Genomic DNA, 22967 nt, shown 5'->3' with positions numbered 1-22967 from the left:
CTCTAGATGAGCCTCAGATTCCTTTGGTTCCTCAAAGGGAAACTCCTTATTGATCACTGGACGTCCCAGGAGGTCTTCCTCCTTGGGATTCACGTCGTCCCCTTCCTCTTTGGATTCGGCCATGATGGTTATATCAATGGCCTTGCACTCTCCTTTTGGATTTTCTTCTGCATTGCTTGGGAGAGTACTAGGAGGGCTTTCAGTGACTCTTTTACTCAGCTGGCCCACTTGTGCCTCCAAATTTCTAATGGAGGACCTTGTTTCATTCATGAAACTCACAGTGGCCTTAGATAGATCAGAGACTAAGTTTGCTAAATTAGAAGTATTTTGTTCAGAGTTCTCTGTCTGTTGCTGAGTGGATGATGGAAAAGGCTTGCTATTGCTAAACCTGTTTCTTCCACCATTATTAAAGCCTTGTTGAGGCTTTTGATCCTTCCATGAGAGATTTGGGTGATTTCTCCATGAGGGGTTATAGGTGTTTCCATATGGTTCACCCATGTAATTCACCTCTGCTATTGCAGGGTTTTCAGGATCATAGGCCTCTTCTTTAGAAGGCGCCTCTTGAGTACTGTTGGATGCAGCTTGCATTCCATTCAGACTCTGAGAGATCATATTGACTTGCTAAGTCAATATTTTATTCTGAGCCAATATAGCATTCAGAGTATCAATTTCAAAAACTCCCTTCTTCATAGGCATCCCATTATTCACAGGATTCCTTTCAGAAGTGTACATGAACTGGTTTTTAGCAACCATGTCAATGAGTTCTTGAGCTTCTGCAAGTGTTTTCTTTAGGTGAATGGATCCACCTGCAGAAGTATCCAATGACATTTTAGCTAATTCAGACAGACCATCATAGAATATATCCAGGATGGTCCATTCTGAAAGCATGTCAGAAGGGCACTTTTTGGTCAGTTCCTTGTATCTCTCCCAAGCTTCATAGAGGGACTCACCTTCTTTCTGTCTGATGGTTTGAACATCCACTCTAAGCTTACTCAGCTTTTGAGGAGGAAAGAACTTGGCTAAGAAAGCCTTGACCAGCTTATCCCAAGAGTTCAGGCTATCTTTGGGTTGAGAGTCCAACCACACTCTAGCTCTGTCTCTTACAGCAAAGGGGAAAAGCATGAGCCTGTAGACTTCAGGATCTACTCCATTAGTCTTAACAGTATCACATATCTGCAAGAATTCAGTTAAGAACTGAAAAGGATTTTCAGATGGAAGTCCATGGAATTTGCAGTTCTGCTGCATTAGAGAAACTAATTAAGGTTTCAGCTCAAAATTGTTTGCTCCAATGGTAGGGATGGAGATGCTTCTTCCATGTAAATTGGAATTAGGTGCAGTAAAGTCACCAAGCATTCTCCTTGCATTATTATTATTTTCGGCTGCCATCTCCTCTTCTTGTTCGAAAATTTCTGAAAGGTGCTTGCTGGATTGTTGTAATTTAGCTTCTCTTAGTTTCCTCTTCAGAGTCCTTTCAGGTTCTGGATCTGCTTCAACAAGAATATTCTTGTCCTTGCTCCTGCTCATATGAAAAAGAGGGAACAGAAAAATAATAATAATAGGGATCCTTTTTACCCAAGTATAGAGGTTCCCTTATGTGAGTAGAAGAAAAGAAGAAGAGAAAATCTGAACTCAGAGAGAGAGAGAGAGTTCGGATTTTTAGTGAGTGAGGAAGAGATGTTAGTAAATAAATAAATAAATAGAAGGAGATGAGAGAGAGAGAGAATTTTTGAAATTTTTTTTTTTTGAAAAAGAGTTAGTGATTTTCGAAAATTGTTTTTGAAAAAGGTTAGTAATTTTTGAAAATTAAAATAAAAAATTAAAATAATTAGTTAATTAAAAAGAATTTTTGAAAAAGAGGGAGATATTTTCGAAAATTAGAGAGAGGGAGTTAGTTAGGTAGTTTTAAAAAAGATAAGAAACAAACAAAAAGTTAGTTAGTTAGTTGCAACAAATTTTGAAAATCCATTTTGAAAAGATAAGAAGATAAGAAGTTAGAAAAGATATTTTAAAATCAAATTTTTGAAAAAGATGATTTTGAAAAAGATAAGATAAAAAGATATTTTTGAAAAGATATGATTGAAATTAGTTTTGAAAAAAGATTTGATTTTTAAAATCACAATTAATGACTTGATTCACAAGAAATCACAAGATATGATTCCAGAACTTAAAGTTTGAATCTTTCTTAACAAGTAAGTAACAAACTTGAAATTTTTGAATCAAAACATTAATTGATGATGTGATTTTCGAAAATTATGATATAAGATTAAGAAAAAAGATTTTTGAAAAATATTTTTATAATTTTCGAAATTAATTAAGAAAAATGAAAAAGATTTGATTTTTGAAAAAGATTTTGAAAAAGATAAGATTTTTAAATTGAAAATTTGATTTGACTCATAAAAACAACTAAATTTTAAAAATTTTTGAAAAAGCCAAATCTAATTTTCGAAATTTTGAGAGAGAAAAAGGGGAAGATATTTTTTTGATTTTTGAAATTTTAATGATGAGAGAGAAAAACATGAAAAATGATGCAATGCATGAAAGTTATGGATCAAAGCAAGGAATGCATGCAAGAATGCTATGAATGTCCAGATGAACACCAAGAACACTTTGAAGATCATGATGAACATCAAGAACATATTTTTAAAAAATTTTTAATGCAAAGAAAACATGCAAGACACCAAACTTAGAAATCTTTAATGCTTAGACACTAAGATTTCAAGAATGCATATGAAAAACACCATACAACACAAACACTAAAATATGAAGATCAATCAAGAAGGTTTATCAAGAACAACTTGAAGATCATGATGAATGCAATGCATGAATGCAATTTTCGAAAAATGCAAGATGAGTATGCAATTGACACCAAACTTAAAAATTGACTCAAGACTCAAACAAGAAACACAAAATATTTTTAATTTTTATGATTTTATGAATTTTTTGGATTTTTCAAAAATTATTTGAAAAATAAAAATAAGGATTCCAAAATTTTTAATATCTCTCCAGGAATCTTGTACTCTTAGTCTAAAGCTCCAATCTGAGGGTTAGGCATGGCTTAATAGCCAGCCAAGCTTTAGTATGCAATTACATGCATTGAAGTGATTAGTTGAATCCTCAGTCCAAAGGAATTTGGACATGGCTTTACAGCTAGCCAGGATTCTACATGCTTCATGAAACTCTAGAATTCATTCTTAAAAATTCTGAAGAAAAAATATATAAATTTTTTTTTTTTTGAAAATAAATTTTTTTTTTGAAAATAAAGGAAAAATTTTTGAAACATTTTTGAAAACTTTTTGAAATCAAAATAAGAAGAAAATTACCTAATCTGAGCAACAAGATGAACCGTCAGTTGTCAAAACTCGAACAATCCCCGGCAACGGCGCCAAAAACTTGGTGCACGAAATTGTGATCTCAGGCAACGGCGCCAAAAAAAACTCTGTACGCACGTCTTAATAAATTGATTTTCATTCACAACTTCGATACAACTGACCAGCAAGTGCACTGGGTCGTCCAAGTAATAAACCTTACGTGAGTAAGGGTCGATCCCACGGAGATTGTTGGTATGAAGCAGGCTATGGTCATCTTGTAAATCTCAGTCAGGCGGATAATAATTGATTATGGAGTTTTCAAAAATAAATAATAAATAGACAGAAAATAAAGATAGAAATACTTATGTATATCATTAGTGAGAATTTCAGATAAGTGTATGGAGATGCGTTCGTCCCTCTGAACTTCTGCTTTCCTGCTGTCTTCATCCAATCAGTCCTACTCCTTTCCATGGCTGGCTTTATGTAAGGACATTACCATTGTCAATGGCTACTTTTCATCCTCTCTGGAAAATGGTCCGATGCGCTGTCACTGCATGGCTAATCGTCTAGAGGCATCACCGTAGTCAATGGCTGCATCCTATCCTCTTGTGATAATGGTCCAAATGCTCTATCACAGCACGGCTAATCATTTGAGTTTCTCGATCATACTGGAATAGGATTCACCCTCCTTTTGCGTCTGTCACTACGCCCAGCACTCGCGAGTTTAAAGTTCGTCACAGTCATTCAATCCCAGAGTCCTACTCGGAATACCACAGACAAGGTTTAGACTTTCCGGACTCTCATGAATGCCGCCATCAATCTAGCTTATACCACGAAGATTCTGATTAAGAGATCCAAGAGATACTCATTCAATCTAAGGTGGAACGGAAGTGGTTGTCAGGCACGCGTTCATGGGGGAATGATGATGATTGTCACGTTCATCACATTCATATTGAAGTACGAATGAATATCTTAGAAGCGGAATAAGTTGAATTGAATAGAGAAACAGTAGTACTTTGCATTAATTCATGAGGAACAGCAGAGCTCCACACCTTAATCTATGGAGTGCAGAAACTCTACCATTGAAAAATACATAAGTGAAAGGTTCAGGCATGGCCGAATGGCCAGCCCCCAAAATGTGATCACAGGATCAAAAATACAATCCAGGATTTCTGATACAATAGTAAAAAGTTCTATTTATAATAAACTAGCTACTAGGGTTTACAGAAGTAAGTAATTGATGCATAAATCCACTTCTGGGCCCCACTTGGTATGTGCTTGGGCTGAGCTTGAATGTTACACGTGCAGAGGCTCTTTCTGGAGTTGAACGCCAAGTTGTAACATGTTTTTGGCGTTCAACTCTGGTTTGTGACGTGTTTCTGGCGTTTAACTCCAGACAGCAACGTAGAACTGGCGTTCAACACCCTTTTGCGTCATCTAAACTCGGCCAAAGTATGGACTATTATATATTTCTGGAAATCCCTGGATGTCTACTTTCCAACGCAATTGGAAGTGCACCATTCTGAGTTCTGTAGCTCCAGAAAATCCACTTTGAGTGCAGGGAGGTCAAAATCCAACAGCATCAGCAGTCCTTCTTCAACCTCTGAATCTGATTTTTGCTCAAGTCCCTCAATTTCAGCCAGAAAATACCTGAAATCACAGAAAAATACACAAACTCATAGTAAAGTCCAGAAATATGAATTTAACATAAAAACTAATGAAAACATCCCTAAAAGTAACTAGATTCTATTAAAAACATACTTAAAACAATGCCAAAAAGCGTATAAATTATCTGCTCATCATTACTCATACCTATTCCAAATAAACAAGATTAAATTGTATCTCATACAATTATAATCCCAAATAATTATCTGGTTGTCAAACAATTTTTTAACTGAATTATATTTTATACCCCTAGGTTGTCTAGGTTCAAGTATAAAATTAATTCTTATACATCATCATATGAATAAATAAATTCTGTCTTTGAGTAGAAGTCTCCTGGTTGTCAGGTTGCTCCTTGTAAATAAGAGATAAATTTATTTTTTTTACAATCTCCTAACTTTTAGGATTTATCTCCATTGTTAGAGAATTTCTATCAGTACTCATGGATTAAATTTTATATTCCAAGATTGTCTAGGTAAAATATAGAATTAAATCCCTAATACATCAAATGTATATAGTGATTATTATCTTGAAAATAAAACTCCTGGTTGTCATGCTGCTCTTTATAATCAAGAACATTAGAAAAACTAATTTTTAAAATTAAAGTGTTCAAAATACATCAATCAAATCAAAATTTGATTTTTTATGTACTAACGTTTAGCCTTAAAAAAAATTATCAAATCGAATTTGACCTTTATATATACACTTATATGTATAAGAAATAAACAAAATATATTTTGCATCTTATTCCTTTTATTGTGATCAAAATCACAATAAAATTTAATAAATAAATAAAATCAAACAAAAATATTTGATTATAAATATAACTATTATATTTAAAGAATGGTGATTTAATCACAATTAAATAATTAAAATAAATTAATTATTAATTTATTAAAAAAACATCTCAATGGAAATAAGTGCATCATATGCTTAAAAATTTTAATCTTATTAATTCACAAACTTTAAAAAAATAGGAATAAAATTTAAACACAGAAAACCCAAAGCTCTGATACCACTGAAGGATTACCATGTGTTCATAACACACAGCGAAAGAAAAGAAGGTAATTCTAAAGATCTATTTTGTACTTAAATTTTATTCTAGAAATAATACATAGATATAGATAAGATCTAAATACCTGAGTATGTTAGTAAAAATCTTTTTCTCCTTTAATGGTACGAAGGCGCTATGCGTATCCACACCGAGACCAACCTTTGCTGTCAACTCCTTGACCAATAGACATCTGATCTAAATTGAGAAACCTCTTGCAACTCTTTGCACGCCATAAAATTCTTCTCCAAGAATCAGGCTCACATACGTTTATGTGTGTAGAGGTAAAGGAATAAAACTCTTGTTATTCTCTTCTGTATTCATTATGTTTCTCTACTCTTGGCATACATATATATAGTATGAGATTTGTTACTGATTTTAAATTTGATTCTCAATTCAAATTTAAATCATATCTTTAAATTCTAAATCTGAATCCTTTATGAATCATATCATAACAATTTAAAACATAATCGATTTGGATCTTATCTAAATTTATAATTCAAATTCAAAAATAAAATAACTAATTATTCTCAAATCTCATATAATATTCTCAATTATCATATTATTATTATATTCTTGGTGCTAGCAAAGAATATAATAATATTCTATTTGAATTAATATAATTATTTATTTGATCAAATCAAAATAATAATTAAATAATTCTACAGCAAAGATTAAGACACTCGTTAGTGTGTGACCCCATAGGTTCAATACTAAGCGGGTAGTAAATTAGTCATACTAAATTTACTAATCGAGGTTGGCGTCTAATAGCACTCCTCAACGACCTGATAGTGTGAAGTAATATATTTTTAATAAGAACCTTAGAAGAACAAAGTATAATTCCTTCCATCTTTTCATCTCTTGGTTAACCCTTAGAGTATGGTTTAATTGTCAAACTCTAACTTGTTATCATTATTATAATGAACTGTGAATGACTTAAGAAACTCATTTCTTCATTCATTCAATTTCCTTGGCCAAGGTTTTATTAATCTCAGTCATTATAATCATAGAGCTCAAACTCTTTACCGAGAGTTGACGGATTTCTTATTGACTAATCATTAATTCTACAAGTATTTAAATTATACCCAATATCCATTCAACTAGCACCCAAGGGTATTAGGTGTCCGGAATCAAAGTATAATAAATACATTGTTAATGTCCTTTTTAATAATCCTATGATCAAAAACAATTATAAAAGATTTATCTCCCAATATTATGATCACTATCACAATGATAAATCTCTAAATTTAATCAAGGACCTTATTATATTAATATTTTAATATAATAACAATAACAAATTATTTGACACATGATTGATTGGATTATAGTCATACTCCTTATTCCCAACATATGATTATCCTTTGGCACTTGCGTATGGGAGAGCGAAGAGAAACTCAGGTCAAAGGGAACCCCCAGGTAGTAGCAATTTGTTAGAGTTTAGATAAAACAAGTATGTAAATTCTCATAAAATACAGGATCTTCATAATAAAGTATATAATATTTAATAATGAACTTAACTAAGACATACCTAAACTCTCGCCCTTGCATCTTACCCCTCTACTTATTCTCTATTTATCTGCCTTCATTAGAGGACAAGGATGAGGTCAGTTTCGCTCCTGGTGGTGATGCAATCTTAAGGTAATCCCACTTTGATCTGGGTAGAGAATTTTTTCTCGCTTATAGTATTTGATTCACACTTTTTCATCAATTATCCAAAATCGAGGGTTAGACTTTTTTGTTTGGATGTCTTTTTTTAGGGCCGATTTGTATTGGAGTTCTTTTGTGAGGGTGGGATTAGTGGTGTCTATTGATATAATAAGATTTTGTATATATTAATATATAAATTGTAAAGTGTTACTATTTGCTAACTTTGCACAGATCTTTTAATATATGTGTATAATTGTGTATATTTTATGAAAGATGATGTGATTTGTGAAAAATGAATATGATAATCTTGATATTGTATATTTTTTAGCAATCTTTTGTTTCATTTGAGTATCATATGTTATAGTTATTATCTTATTATGAGGATGTGCATAGCTCATAAGCATTTTCAAATGCATATGATAGTTAATATTTGTATGCTTGATTTAGATGAGATGTTCTTGTACATTTTCACATTTGGAGTTTCTTGTAGTTTGACTAGTGACATCCGTGGAAAAGAAAAAAAAAAAATAGCCTTAACTCCACTAAAAGGCTGCTAGGACTGTTGAGTCAATCGTAGAGATAACAGGAAAAAAAAGTTGTATGTTTGTCCAATGTGATATTCAATTTAGTATGGACTTATGATCTTGTGCACAAGCACATATTAAAAAGGGCATTATAAAAACAATACAAATCGTGTTTTGTAAAATAGCTTTTAAAATTTAAAAATATTATAATAGATATAAATATAAGAGTTAAATTTAAAAATTAATTAATGTACGATGTTATATTAGATTTCTCAATTTTGATAAGTATAAGCCAATTTTAAAAAGTTTCACCATATGTATTTTCAAAAGCATTCATATTTTTCAAAAGTTATAAACTCAAAAATATATTTTTTTTTATTTATTAAACACACCAGAAACTTGTGATTTTGAAGAACAGAAACACATCTTCAAAAACAAAATTTACTGAACCAAATCGAAAATCGAGAAATCTTTTTATAACTCCTTGTACCAAAAAATTCTTTTCCAAATAAAGGAAAAAAGATATGTGGCGTTTTCCCTTACTAGTATTATAACATATATATATATATATATATATATGATGTTATTTCTGATTTTAAATTTGAATATCTTTTAATTTTAAATCTTATTTTATTTTAAATTCGAATTTATCTTGTTTTAAATTGAAATCTTATAAATCAAATGATAACTCAATTGAAATAGATTCAATTAAGATCTTATCCAAACTAAAAATTTAAATTTTAATTTGAAATGGTAAAATAATTAATTATTCTTAATCGTCATTTAATATTCTAAATTATCATAAAATTGTTATATTATTGGTTCTAGTAAAGCATATAACAATATTCTATTAGAATTAAGATAATTATTTATTTGATCAAATAAAAATAATAATTAAATAATTTTTTAGCAAAAATCATAACATACATTAGTGTGTGACTACATAAATCCAACAGGTATTATATTACTAATTTACTAATAAAATTTGACATCTAGCATTATTATTCGATGACTCAACAGTATGAAATAATATTTTTTTACTAATTAGAACAAGAGAGGAATAAGGTATAATTCCTTCCATAATTTCTAGGTCTTTGTTAACTTTTAAAGTATGATTTAACTGTTAAACTCTAACTCATTACTATTGTCATAATGAACTAATAAATGACTCGAGAAACTCATTTCTTTATTTATTCAATTATCTTGGACAAAACTTTATTTTATTCAATCAATATAATCATAAAACTCAAAATTTTTTTACCAAGAGTTGATAATTTTTTTGTTGATTAATAATTAATTTTACAAGTATTTAAATCATATTCAATATGTATTCAGCCAGTACCCTAAGGCATTATGTAATAAATACTTTGTTAATTACAATGATAGAATATCAAAGAAAACTCTAATATTATGTTCATTATGAGAATATTCATTTGAAAAATGTGGAAATAAATAGAATTTTTCAAAATGAGTTAATTTAATAATCATATCTCTATATACATCATTTATATATATAATTTAATAAATAAAATCTAATGAATACCATTTTATATATATATATATATATATATTCAAATTATTAATATCTTTTTAATAATTTTACAACTAAGATCAGTTTAAAATAAATTCATCTATAAATAAATTCATGCTATTTATTTCCAATAATATCGTCTTCCAAGATGCATATATGCCGCCACTCTCTTGCACAATCTTTCTTACTCAACAATTGCACATAAGAAGGGACCTTATAAACTTTTAAAATACTTCCCTCTTTCAATTTATCTCTAACATATAGAAAGTGTATTATAATCTTTTCTTCTTCGCTTCATAATTATCTAAGTCAAATCTAATATCATCCAACACTCACAATTTTTTTTCACCTAAGTAACGTTAATTGTATTAGTAATTATGTATATTTACTCACAAGTAATTTTCCACCAATTTTCATCAAATTATGCCTAAACATCTACATAGTTTGACCATATATATCTATAAATAAACTTTGAATTTTTTTTCCATGTCATGCAAAACTAATATCATTTTCAAAATTTTTTACCATTGTATTCATTACGACACATGTTCATAACATCATCGTCAATACCCTTTTTATCTTTATAGGCTACTACCATATGAAAATATTCCCAATTTTTTTGCCAAAAATTTATAATTTAATTTTTTATCTACAATATTTTTTTTTATTTTGTTCACCAACTTATCAATAATATCAAATCATTAATCAACATTGCCAAATATTACTTCTTTTACTTTTAATGTCTACAGGACCAAAAAAAACTTTATTTTATTCAAAATATACAAGCCCATTATGCTTTATATCCAAAAGCGCTATGCCTGTATATTCGAATAGCTACCCACATTACTTGGCTATCCTGATTGAGCTTTCCACATTGTTGGTAAAGAATTTTTCTATAGTAAAATAAAAAAAAATCTTTATTTTCATAGAAAAATATTTTTCACTTTATTTTTGAGGATCTAATTTTTTTTACGTCTGGAGTAAGTTCGCCGCTCCCTCAACTAACTATGTAAATTATTACGGCCTGGCCCAAACTCTCTGCTGGCTTGGGCCGACCCGAGCTCCACCCGACCCGAGCGGTCGGGGATAGGGCGCTCCATCGCCGACCCGGACACGTGTCCGTAACAGCTCACCCACAGCTGTGAAGGGAGCGTCTCGGGAATAGTGGGCCTGCCTTCACAGGGCCCACCCCTGACAATATATAAGGGGAAGATTGGCTCTTCCCCCGAGGTACGTCACATATCACATCACCCTTTCCGCCTGCACATTACTGACAAGGGCGTCGGAGTGTCTTTGCAGGTGGCACCCCCCTTTCACACGAAGTACTCGGGACCTCGCACACCTCTGACCGGCAGTCCACGACCTGACGAGCCCCCACCATCTCCCAGGATCATCACCCGAACCGACCGGTAACCGACTTACCGAACATTGGCGCCGTCTGTGGGGACTCGTCCATGGACTTCGTGTTAGTCGAAACGGAGACGGGCCGCGAGGTCGTACCCGAAGGCGACGCCGCCGGGACGGGAACCCGACAACACCCAAGGTCACCCCCGAGGGACACAGCCCAATCACATGAGAGACCCCCGTATGGGGGGACCGGAGACAACTACGCCAGAATAATGCAAGAGCTACGCCACAGGATGCAAGACTTGGAGTGCCGGCTAGCAGATAGGGAACGCGACCAACGCACTCCAGAGCAGAGTCACTCCCGCTCTTTCTCCAGGAGTCGCTCCAGACGCACGCCTAGCCCCCAAGCTGAATCCGAAAGCACCGGGGGGAGAGGACGCACGAGAAGACGTCGTGACCCCGTCATTTACGCCAGACGTGAGGGGCGGCGTATCGGGAACCGCGGAGACGAGGACACTCATCGGGAAAGCGACGAGGGAAGAACGACGGGAACACGGGGACCCATAATAATGGGAGCGACCCCGTTCCACCGTTCCATACTCGAAGTCCGGCTGCCAAAACACTTTGACAAGCCAACGGACATGAGGTACGATGGAACGCAAGACCCGCTGGAACACCTCACGGCTTTTGAGGCCAGGATGAACCTAGAAGGAGCGGGAGATGAGGTAAGGTGCCGTGCTTTCCCAGTCACCCTAGCGGGACCTGCAATACGGTGGTTCAATAACCTCCCGCAGGGCTCGGTGACCCAATTCTCCGACATCAGCCACGCCTTCCTGGCTCAGTTCACGACCAGGATCGCCAAAGCCAAGCATCCGATCAATTTGCTGGGAGTAACCCAGAGAGTCGGGAAGCCGACCAGGAAATACCTAGATCGTTTCAACGACGAATGCTTGGAAATTGACGGGCTGACGGACTCGGTGGCGAGTCTGTGCTTAACGAATGGGCTCCTGAATGAAGACTTCAGAAAGCACCTCACCACGAGGCCGGTATGGACTATGCAGGAGATCCAGTGCGTGGCTAAGGAGTACATTAACGACGAAGAAGTCAGCAGGATTGTGGCTGCCAATAAACGGCAACCCCCCTACAACCAAGCCCGACACTACGAGGGCGGAGAAAAACAGAAGGAACACGCCAGAGATGGCGGTCCGAGCAAGGCGCCAAAGCCATTTCCCTGAGTAGGGAAATTCACCAACTATACCCCCCTCACGGCTCCGATCACGGAAGTTTACCAACAGATAGCCGAGAAAGGGATACTATCGAGACCCCGACCTCTGAAGGACAGGATGGGGGGAAACAAGAGCCTTTACTGCGAATATCACAAGGGATACGGGCACAAGACCCAAGACTGCTTCGATCTAAAGGATGTCCTGGAGCAAGCAATCAGGGATGGAAAGCTCGCCGACTTCTCCCACCTCATAAGGGAACCGAGGAGACAGAATCGAGATCAAGATAGCGAGGACAGGTCCCGGGCGACAAGATGACGTCAAGAACCCGAGGGGGACGACCACGGTCTCACGGTGGTGAACGTAGTAACGGCGAGGAATTCCGCCCCGAAGTCGAAATCGGCGCAGAAAAAAGACGCCAAGATCCTGGCGGCCTCCTCCTCATCCGCTAGAAGTTCCCGGGGACTCCCATCAATCTCTTTTGGCCCCGAGGACCAATGGTTCAACGAGGTACCGGAAAGTCCCCCCATGGTTATCAGGACCAGAGTCGGAACCGGACTCGTCAAATGGATCCTAGTAGACACGGGAGCGGACTCGAACATCATGTTTCGCAACGTTTTTGATGCTTTGGGACTGCGTGATGCCGATCTGGCGACCCACCAGCACGGCGTGGTAGGGCTGGGAGACCACTTCATCAAGCCAGATGGGATCATCTCACTCCCGACCTCCCTGGGACAAGGACAGAGGCGAATGACGATAATGGCCGATTTTGTTGTCTTACGAGATTCCACAGCTTACAATATCATCCTGGGGAGAAAAACCATCAACGACCTTGGGGTGACGATCAGTACGAAACTGCTCGTAATGAAGTTTGTTACTGATGACGAATCCGTAGGATCCATCAGAGGAGACTTAGAAACGGCAGTCGCTTGCGACCACGCCAGCCTCTCTCTCAGGAAAAAGTCCAAAGAAGCAACGGGGGTTTTCCTTGCCGACTTGGACGCCAGGATAGATGACAGGCCCAGACCTGAGCCAGAAGGGGACTTGGAAAAATTTAGGGTCGGTGACAGGGACGAGAGGTTCACATTCATAAACAGAAACCTCCCCCACGAATTGAAAGAACCTTTGATGGAGATGATCAGAGCTAATGCCGACCTCTTCGCCTGGACACCAGCCGACATGCCAGGAATAAATCCCCAGCTCATGTCACACCATCTGGCCGTCAAGCCAGAGGCCAAGCCAGTGGCCCAGAGGAGGAGGAAGATGTCACAGGAAAGGGCAGAGGAGGTGGCCAGCCAGACGGCCAGCCTACTTGAAGCAGGGTTCATCCGAGAACTGGACTACTCGACATGGCTGTCGAATGTGGTTTTGGTGAAAAAACACAGTGGGAGGTGGAGGATGTGTGTAGACTACTCCGACCTCAACAAGGTATGTCCTAAAGACTGCTATCCCTTGCCCAACATTGACGCACTCGTCGACGCAGCGGCGGCGTACCGGTATCTGAGCTTCATGGACGCCTACTCTGGGTACAATCAGATACCGATGCACCGACCCGACGAGGACAAAACGGCGTTCATAACGCTAGGAGGGATCTATTGTTACAAGGTGATGCCGTTTGGTCTGAAAAATGCTGGCGCCACATACCAGAGACTGATGAACAAGATATTCAATGAGCTCATAGGCAAGACAGTAGTAGTCTACGTGGACGACATCCTCGCGAAAACCGCACGGCCCGACGATCTCCTGAGAGACTTGGGGAGCGTGTTCGCCTCCCTCCGACAACACGGTATGAGGCTCAACCCGCTCAAATGAACCTTCGCCATGGAGGCCGGGAAGTTCCTAGGATTCATGATCACCCAAAGAGGAGTAGAAGCCAATCCTGAAAAATGCCAAGCGATCCTCCAGATGAGGAGCCCGGGTTGTATCAAAGACGTCCAGCGGTTGGCGGGAAGGCTGACGGCGTTATCCCGCTTCCTAGGCGCATCGGTAGCAAAAGCCCTACCCTTCTTCAATCTGATGAAAAAGGGGATACCATTCGAATGGACCCCAGCGTGTGAGGAAGCGTTCAACCACTTCAAGGAGATCCTAGCAACGACTCCGGTGCTCGGAAAGCCCAAGGCCGGAGAGCCACTCTACCTCTACCTAGCAGTAACAGAGGAAGCACTTGCAGCAGTGCTCGTAAGAGAAGAAGGGAAAGCTCAGCAACCAATTTACTTCGTAAGCAAGGCTCTACAAGGAGTAGAGCTGAGGTACAACAAACTGGAAAAACTGATGCTGACACTCCTAACCTCCTCTCGAAGGTTGAGGCAATACTTTCAGGGTCACCGTATAGTCGTGAGGACGGTCCAAGCAATTCGCCAAGTACTCCAAAAACCTGATTTGGCCGGCAGGATGATGACCTAGGCCATCGAGCTCTCCCAATATGACTTGCAGTATGAGCCCCGACATGCAATTAAGGCACAGGCAATGGCAGATTTCTTGGAAGAGGTGATCGGTGATCCCCCTGAGGAAACGGGCACACGGTGGAAGCTCCACGTAGACGGGGCCTCTAACCAGACGTCCGGGGGAGCCGTGGTCATCTTAGAAAGCCCGGCGGGAGTCATATACGAGCAATCGACCAAGTTCGAGTTCCCTGTGTCGAACAATCAAACGGAATATGAAGCCCTCTTAGGAGGACTAACGTTAGCTCGGGAGGTCGGGGCAACAAGACTGGAGGTATGCAGCGACTCACAAGTCGTCACCTCACAAGTAAATGGAAGCTATCAAGCAAGGCACCCCCTTCTACAAAAATATTTGGAAAAGGTGAGAGAATTGACAAGAGAGTTTCAAGAGGTCACGGTCCAACACGTTCCAAGAGAAAGGAACATACGGGCAGACCTCCTGTCCAAACTAGCAAGCACAAAGCCAGGAGCGGGTAACCGATCTCTCATCCAGGGCATGGTGAAGGAACCGACCGTCGCCCTCCATTTGGCGGAGTCAAGCCCCTCCTGGTTGGACCCGATCACGAACTTCCTGGAACTTGGCAAGTTACCTGACGATGAGAAGGCGTCCAGAACGTTGAGAAGGGAGGCAGCCAGATACGCAATTATACAAGGGCAACTATTCAGAAAGGGGCTCAGCCAACCCCTGCTGAAGTGCTTACACCCCGACCAGACGGACTATGTACTTAGAGAAGTCCACGAGGGATGTTGCGGCCACCACATCGGGGGCAAGGCCCTAGCAAGGAAGCTCATCCGAGCTGGATATTACTAGCCATCAATGATGAAAGACTCTAGGAAATTTGTCAGAAAGTGCGTAAAGTGTCAACAAAACGCCAACTTCCACAAGGCGCCGGCTTCCGAGCTAAGCCTGCTAATGTCTACACGACCTTTCGCTCAAGGGGAGTTGACCTTTTAGGACCTTTCCCGGTTGGCCCAGGGCAAGTCAAGTATCTCATAGTGGCCATCGACTACTACACCAAATGGATAGAGGCTGAGCCACTGGCCAGCATATCTTCCTCCAATTGCAGGAAATTCATGTGGAGACAGGTGATAACCTGTTTCGGTATCCCGGAGGTGGTCATCTCGGATAATGGGACGCAATTCACTGACAAGAAATTCACGGAGTTCCTCACCGGCCTAGGGATAAAATAGAAATTTTCTTCAGTGGAACATCCCCAAACAAACGGACAAGTGGAGTCCGCAAACAAAGTCATCCTACTTGGCCTCAAGAAGCGCTTAGACAATAAGAAAGGCTCATGGGCCGACGAGCTAGCTTCGGTCCTCTGGTCCTACCGAACAACCGAACAAAGCTCTACGGGGGAAACTCCTTTTCGCCTAACGTACGGTGTCGACGCGGTGATACCTGTCGAGATCGGCGAACCGAGTCCACGGCTACTACTCGCAGGTGTGGACGAAGCAGTAGAAAAGGACCTGGTGGAGGAGACTAGGGAAATGGCCCACTTGTCAGAAACAGCGTTGAAACAAAGGATAGCCCTGCGCTACAACGCTAAAGTCCTCGGAAGGGAATTTGAGGAAAGAGACCTCGTACTACGACGAAACGACATCGATTTACCGACCCCAGGAGAAGGAAAAATGGCGGCAAATTGGGAAGGTCCCTACAGAATCAAAGAGGTGCTCGGCAAAGGCGCCTACAGGCTGGAAAGACTCGACGGCAAGGAGATCCCGAGAACATGGAATGCTGGTAACCTAAGGAGATTTTATTCATAGCTTGGGTATACCGACCAAACGACTCGATGAGCTGGGTAGAGTTTTGCTTTGATCAAATGTTAATTCCCAATTATTCACTTTTATCAAATGCCTTTTGTGTTCATAAACTTGTCTAGCTAACGACTAATTCTTACTTGTCCAAATTCTTCCATTTATTTTCTTTCAACGCGTACCTCACAAGGACGCATTCGTAAACGGTAACCCGGGACTGATCACCCCGGGAAGCCAACGGAACCACAGCCATATCGAACGGCTCCATAAATAAAACCACAACGGCTCCAATCGAGTTGCCAGCGCAAATGGCAAAACGGGCACAAGCAATAAGCCCGCCTCGAAAAAACGATAATGAAAATAAAACGACAAGCAATATAAACGGCAATAACGGCAAGTCGACCAAGCGGCCAGCTAAGCATACAAGTCAAAAAGTCACAACAAAAAGTTCAACAATTCCACACCGAACCAAAGTTAAAAGAGATCATTTCCTAGGCATGTCAACAATCTTGCCATCTTGGATCATCTTGAAGACCCCAATAGCCGACGTGTCGAAGTCGGGAGCCACGATCTTCACCTGGGCCTTCAGGGCATCATCAGTCATGGAAATCGCGTTCTTCCCTTGCTCTTTGGTTGCTTTCAGCTTCTTCCTAAGCTCCTCAACCTCGGCTTTAGCGGCTTTAACCGACGAAACGGCTTGGTCACGCTCCTGCTCCAAGACTGCCACCCGACCCTGAGCGGCATTCAGCTGGCTCTCCAGGGTCATCTCCCGCTCGGCTAAACGGGCCACCGTCTCGTCAGAAGCCTTCAATTTCTCCTCGGCAGATGCCGTTCTTTCCTCAGAAGCCTTGAGCTTCTCCCCCCTCTCGGACAACTGGCTCTGGAGCAGCTCGACTTGCACCTTGAAATCATTGTTGGCCTTGCCAGAGGATTCGAGCTTCCTCCGGAAAGCCTGCATTCCTGACAACTCGAACTCAGCCTTTCGAGCTATCACGTCCCCCTGGAGCAAAGTACGGTACATCCATCTCGCCTGTCCAGCCAGGTCGGTTCCATGAAAATGCTCATCCGTCCTAGGGATCAGCTGCGAGTTAATAAACTTTGTAGCATCAACATTTCTTTCCATAATGGTGAGAGTCCCTTCCGGGCTCGCAGACGCCCTCCGCCTCTTGGGGGTGTGGATGAGTTCCACATTATCATCTTCCTGATGGGTAGAGGATGAATGCCCGCCAATGACCACCTCGGGAAGGGGGGAAGCCTGTGCCCCTTCTGGGTTCTTATCCGACATACCGGTATCCTGGGGAGAGGGCACAGCCTGATCTTCCTTCTCCCCGGAAGGGCCCCCCGATTTCTCGGCATCTTTCTCTTCGGCCTTCTCTTCATCACTGTCCTCGAAGAAGGTCTTCATGAAATTTTCAAGCCCCGTTACTGAGGCAGACATCTCCACTGCAGCAAACAGACAAACGTATTAGTCGTCAGATCAAGAAAAACAAGCAATGATAAACAGTACAAGCACAAAATAAAACGACTCACGGATATAGCTCCTGGCGGCCTCCCGTTCACCCATGAGAAGATGGGGGTTCATGGGGTTCTTCCCAAAGAGAGCAAACAACACATAAGCTATTTTCTTATCTACAGGGGACATCCCTTTGTATGTCACCTTAATAAAAGAATTAGACCCCGCCCCAAAACTCCAATAAGTTGGGATGAGGCGCTCCCCCTCTAACGATAACCAAAAGGGATGGCGACCTTTAGCAGGGCGAACTTTAAAGAATTTGTCCTTGAACCCATGGTAAGAGTCCTCGAACAGACCAAATATCCTCCGACCTTGGGCAAACCGGAAAGAAAGGAACCCTTTTCTCGCCTTCCCTTGTTTGGAGGGGTTGGTGAGGTTGAAGAAAAAGAGGAAGACATCCACTGACGCCGGCAGCTCGAGATATTCACAGACCATCTCGAAACAGCGGATAGAAGCCCAGCTGTTCGGATGGAGCTGCGACGGCGACACGGATATCCGACTGAGGAGCGACATCTGAAAGTCAGAGAAGGGTAGGCGAACGCCGACCTGGGTGAACATGGCCTTGTAAAACCAGATCCAGTCGGTGACCCGGGGAAAACGGAGGTTGATCTCGTACAACCGCTCGTCGGGGGCAAGAACGAAGGTCTCATAGTTGGTCTCCTCGTCTGTTCCCCCACATAAGTACCCGGCTTGCCGAAATTCCGTCAGCTCTCCTTTATGTCCGAGGTCACCCAGGCGTAAGGGTCGTAATTTGCGGCAGAAGAAGAAGTCCGAGCGACAACGCGAGGCATACCTACAGCGGGGTACCACTCCGTTAGACTATGAGATCGGGAGCCCGGAAAATGCCCAGAAACTATGTTCATCCTACTGAACAGTTCAAATTAAGCATGGACAAAGCTACACCTATCAAGCAAGCTACCTAAAAACCTACCCCGGAATGGTACCCCTCCTTTAACCCATCTACCTAAGCACTGAAAAGTCATCCAGCAACAAAAACCAAACAAGACAGCAGGAAACACAAAAGCAAATGCAAGCAATAGACATTCAACAACAAGGCAAAAAAGAGAGAAGCCCAAGGGTTACCTGAATTTGTTGCGAGAGACTAAGAAAGATGAAGGGAAGATGCGTGGGGATATCACACCAGTGCTCTGAAATCTTCGAAAGAGGAAGAAAGAGATAGCAAGGAGATAGAAGAAGCAGGAGTGTAAAAAAGAGAGATAAAGCGAAAACAAACCATTTAAAACCGCCTCCCAGGAAGCGCGAAAGACTGGGGGCAAAATAGTCTTTGCGTACGGGGTTTCCCAACCCATTATGAGCATTCAATGCTCAGCACGGAGAACGAAGCGCTGAACGGTTACCTCAGTAACCAAAAGACACGCGCGCAGGGGGCACGTCCCCCCTACGGGCGGCCGATCTGGCGACGACGTATGAAGAAAGAAAGAACGCACCACCAATAGTCCTCACGGCTACCACTGGCGTGTGGGGGCACTGTTACGGTATGGCCCAAACCCTCTGTTGGCTTGGGCCGACCCGAGCTCCACCCGATCCGGGCGGTCGGGGATAGGGCGCTCCATCGCTGACCCGGACACGCGTCCGTAACAGCTCACCCACAGCTGTGAAGGGAGCGCCTCGGGAATAGTGGGCCTGCCTTCACAGGGCCCATCCCTGATAATATATAAGGGGAAGATTGGCTCTTCCCCCGAGGTACGTCACATATCACATCACCCTTTCCGCCTGCACATTACTGACAAGGGCGTCGGAGTGTCTTTGCAGGTGGCACCCCTCTTTCACACGAAGTACTCGGGACCTCGCACACCTCTGACCGGCAGTCCACGACCTGACGAGCCCCCACCATCTCCCAGGATCATCACCCGAACCGACCGGTAACCGACTTACCGAACATAAATTTTCCAAAGTTCACCACCCTTTAGTGAACTTCATATAATACATAAAGTTTTTCGCCCACCGTAAACTTTGAGTCACCTCCTCAATAAAATTCCACTGAAGCTGGTCAGTCACAAAAATCACTACTAGTATTTCATTTTACTCTCTTTATTTTCATCTTTTTTTACTCTATACCATTTCTGAAATTTCATTATTGTCAGCCCATTATGACGGTAAAATAATATATGATCAAGATGGACCTATCGTGTTTAGTTTTGCTCAACCAATATTTACTTATATGCCACCTGAAGTCGAAAGTCTAACAACATTCAAGATTTTGATAGTTCATGCCACTAGTCAATAACACACGAAAAGAGTGGAAAAAAATCTATTATAGATAACTAACCAAAATAAATAACACTTTATTTACAAAAAAATTATTTGTACTATTCATAGATTACAATTGTTATTATTACTTTGTTATTTTTTTATTTGATGATGATTTTGATAAGGTCTTATGTTTTTTGGGAATTAGATATCGGTTACATGATGATTAGGACATACATCTTATAAGGGTCTGGCACAACAGTTGGACAAATATCCACCTGTTGAAGTTATTCATTTTTCTAGCCGACTTGTATGGGGAAACTTCTATGGATACTATTGATGATACCCCCTTAAGTAAGACAGTTAGAAGAAATATTAGAAGAGCGATGGTTGACCTAAATATGCCACCTAATGGTAGTTAAGAGGGGTCAAATGTCGAGGATTGTAATAATGGTATGATATAAGCTAATGTTAAAAGTCATGAGGGTTCTGTGATTAGAGACCTGATGATGGATCCCTATCAAGTTAACTCCAATAACGATAAAGATGCTGAGGCTGAACCAATAGAAATTTTAGATGAGGAAGAGGAAGAGATGAACTACTTCAGTGATATATAAATCGTACTGACACAATGATAAACTACTATTTTATGGTTTATCTTGTACTCAATTGAGTGGATTTTATCAATCTTTCATACACTTATTCATATGATTTGCATGAGTTTACGTTTTCCTTCCTGATTTTGTGCTATGATTGAAAACATGCTTCTTTGGTCTTAATTTTGATATCTTTAATCTTCTCTTATTACCATTCGATGCCTTGATATGTGTGTTAAGTGTTTTCAGAGATTACAGGGCAGGAATGGCTTAGAGGATGGAAAGGAAGCATGCAAAAGTGGAAGGAATACAAGAAGTTGAAGGAACTGCAAAGCTGTCAGCCTGACCTTCTCGCACTAAAACGACCATAACTTGAGCTACAGAGGTCCAAATGATGCAGTTTTAGTTGCGTTGGAAAGCTAACGTCTGGGACTTCGATTTGATATATAATTTGCTATAGTAACCGTAGAGCTAGACAACGTGAATGCGTGCTCCACGCGGACGCGTTGCAGTGACAAAAATCAGCGTGGCAGATTTCGCAATCAGCGATTTCTGGGCTATTTCCGGCCCAGCTTCAAGCCCAGAAAACACATATTAGAGGCTATTAAGTAGGAGAATGTATCCATTCATCATACAACTCATATACATTCATATTCACATAGTTTTAGGATTAGATGTAGTTTTTAGAGAGAGAGATTCTCTCCTCTCTCTTAGGATTAGGATTAGGATTTATATTAGGATTTAGGATTTCATCTTCTTCTCAGGTTCAATTTCCCTTTTATATTTTTATTTATTCTAATACTTTTATTCGTATCTGACTCATGTTATCAATTTGGCTTATGAATTCTTCGTATTTAGATTTGAATGTTTTATTTAATATAATTTGAGGTATTTCAGATTTGACTTTGCTTTGCTTTATTTATATGAATGCTTTTAATTTAATTTAGATATTTTCTTCCTTTTGGCTCTGGTTAAGTAATTGGTGACGCTTGAGTTATCAAATAAAGCAATGGTTGAAATTGGAAGTTGTTGCAATAACTCTAGCCTTTCCAAAGGAAAGACTAGGACTTGAGGATTAAATTAATTAGTCCACTTGACTTAACTAAGTGGGATTAAAACCCAATTCTCATCACCATTGATAAGGATAACTAGGATAGAAATTCCAATTCTCATACCTTGCCAAGAGTTTTATTAATTATTAATTTATTTTTCTTGTCAATTAAATTACTTGTTCAAACCTTTTAAAAACCCAAAAATTCTACCTTTTCCATAGCTAATAATAAGTCATACCTCCCTACAATTCCTTGAGAAGACGACCCGATGTTTAAATACTTGGTTATCAATTTTATTGGGTTTGCCTAAGTGATAAACAAAACTTTTGTAAGGAAGGAATTCTTGTCGGTCTAGAAGCTATACTACCAACGCGAATTTAATTGTGAAAATTCTAGATCGCGCGAGAGTTTTGCTCTTCCAAAATGGCGTCGTTGCCGGGGAATTGCAAACGTATGCTTTATTATTGGTTATTGTAAATATTTACTTTTAAATTGATTTTTTCGAAAAAAAATTTAGATTTTTATTTTAAAATTTTATCTTATCTTATCTTAGTTTTAAATTTCAAAAATCAAATCTTTTTTTTTCAAAAATCATATCTTTTTGAAAATATTTTCTTTTTGTTAGTTTTGTTTTTATTTTCCCTTACTACTATGAACTCTCACCCCTTTGGCTATGAGTCTGGTTACAATTATGTTGCAGGAAGAGGAGATTATAATGACAACTTGCATCAAGGATGGGACAATCAAAGATGGGCGGAGCCACAAGGACTTGATCAACCCTCATGGTAACAACCACCTCCAATAGACTATCAACAACCATTCTGTGATGCATATCAAGGCAATGGCTATGGTGAGCAACCTTTTGATTACCAACAACCACCACCATATGCCTATGAACCCCCTCCTCAACATAACTTTGGACCACCATACTCACAAGCCCCTTTCCACCATTCACCTCTATATGACCCTAACCCGTATCTACCATACCAACCACCTTATGAGCCAAATGAACCATACATAGAACCACCCTAATTCCAACCCAATTACTCCCAAGAACCACCACCTCTATATCCATCAATCCGAGAGCACTATGATCCTACTTA

The 22967-nt window shown here is 39.8% G+C and overlaps 1 protein-coding gene and 1 non-coding gene across 2 annotated transcripts; both read left to right on the top strand.

Annotated features, from left to right (window-relative positions):
• Positions 1 to 882: 882 nt before the first annotated feature.
• On the top strand, positions 883 to 990 carry LOC148545079 (small nucleolar RNA R71). Its single transcript, XR_015900616.1, has one exon. It is a non-coding gene; the product is annotated as a small nucleolar RNA R71 (small nucleolar RNA).
• A 13769-nt stretch (positions 991 to 14759) lies between these two features.
• Positions 14760 to 15925, top strand: LOC107615552 (uncharacterized). Its single transcript, XM_016317606.1, has 2 exons — positions 14760 to 15455; positions 15569 to 15925. The coding sequence occupies exons 1-2, from the start codon at positions 14760 to 14762 to the stop codon at positions 15923 to 15925; spliced, it is 1053 nt and encodes a 350-aa protein (XP_016173092.1).
• Positions 15926 to 22967: the final 7042 nt, after the last annotated feature.

Source organism: Arachis ipaensis, chromosome B9 (genome assembly GCF_059453495.1).
Source record: "Arachis ipaensis isolate K30076 ecotype BB chromosome B9, ASM5945349v1, whole genome shotgun sequence".
Taxonomy (NCBI): Eukaryota; Viridiplantae; Streptophyta; class Magnoliopsida; order Fabales; family Fabaceae; genus Arachis; species Arachis ipaensis.
This window is presented reverse-complemented; position numbering and strand designations above follow the sequence as displayed.

Bases quoted from the DNA above. Each gene is read 5' to 3' on its own strand.
- LOC107615552 (XM_016317606.1), top strand. From the start codon at position 14,760: ATGGCAGATTTCTTGGAAGAGGTGATCGGTGATCCCCCTGAGGAAACG. The intron at 15,456-15,568 runs GTACTTAGAGAA...GAAAGACTCTAG, and splicing joins ACCCCGACCAGACGGACTAT to GAAATTTGTCAGAAAGTGCG.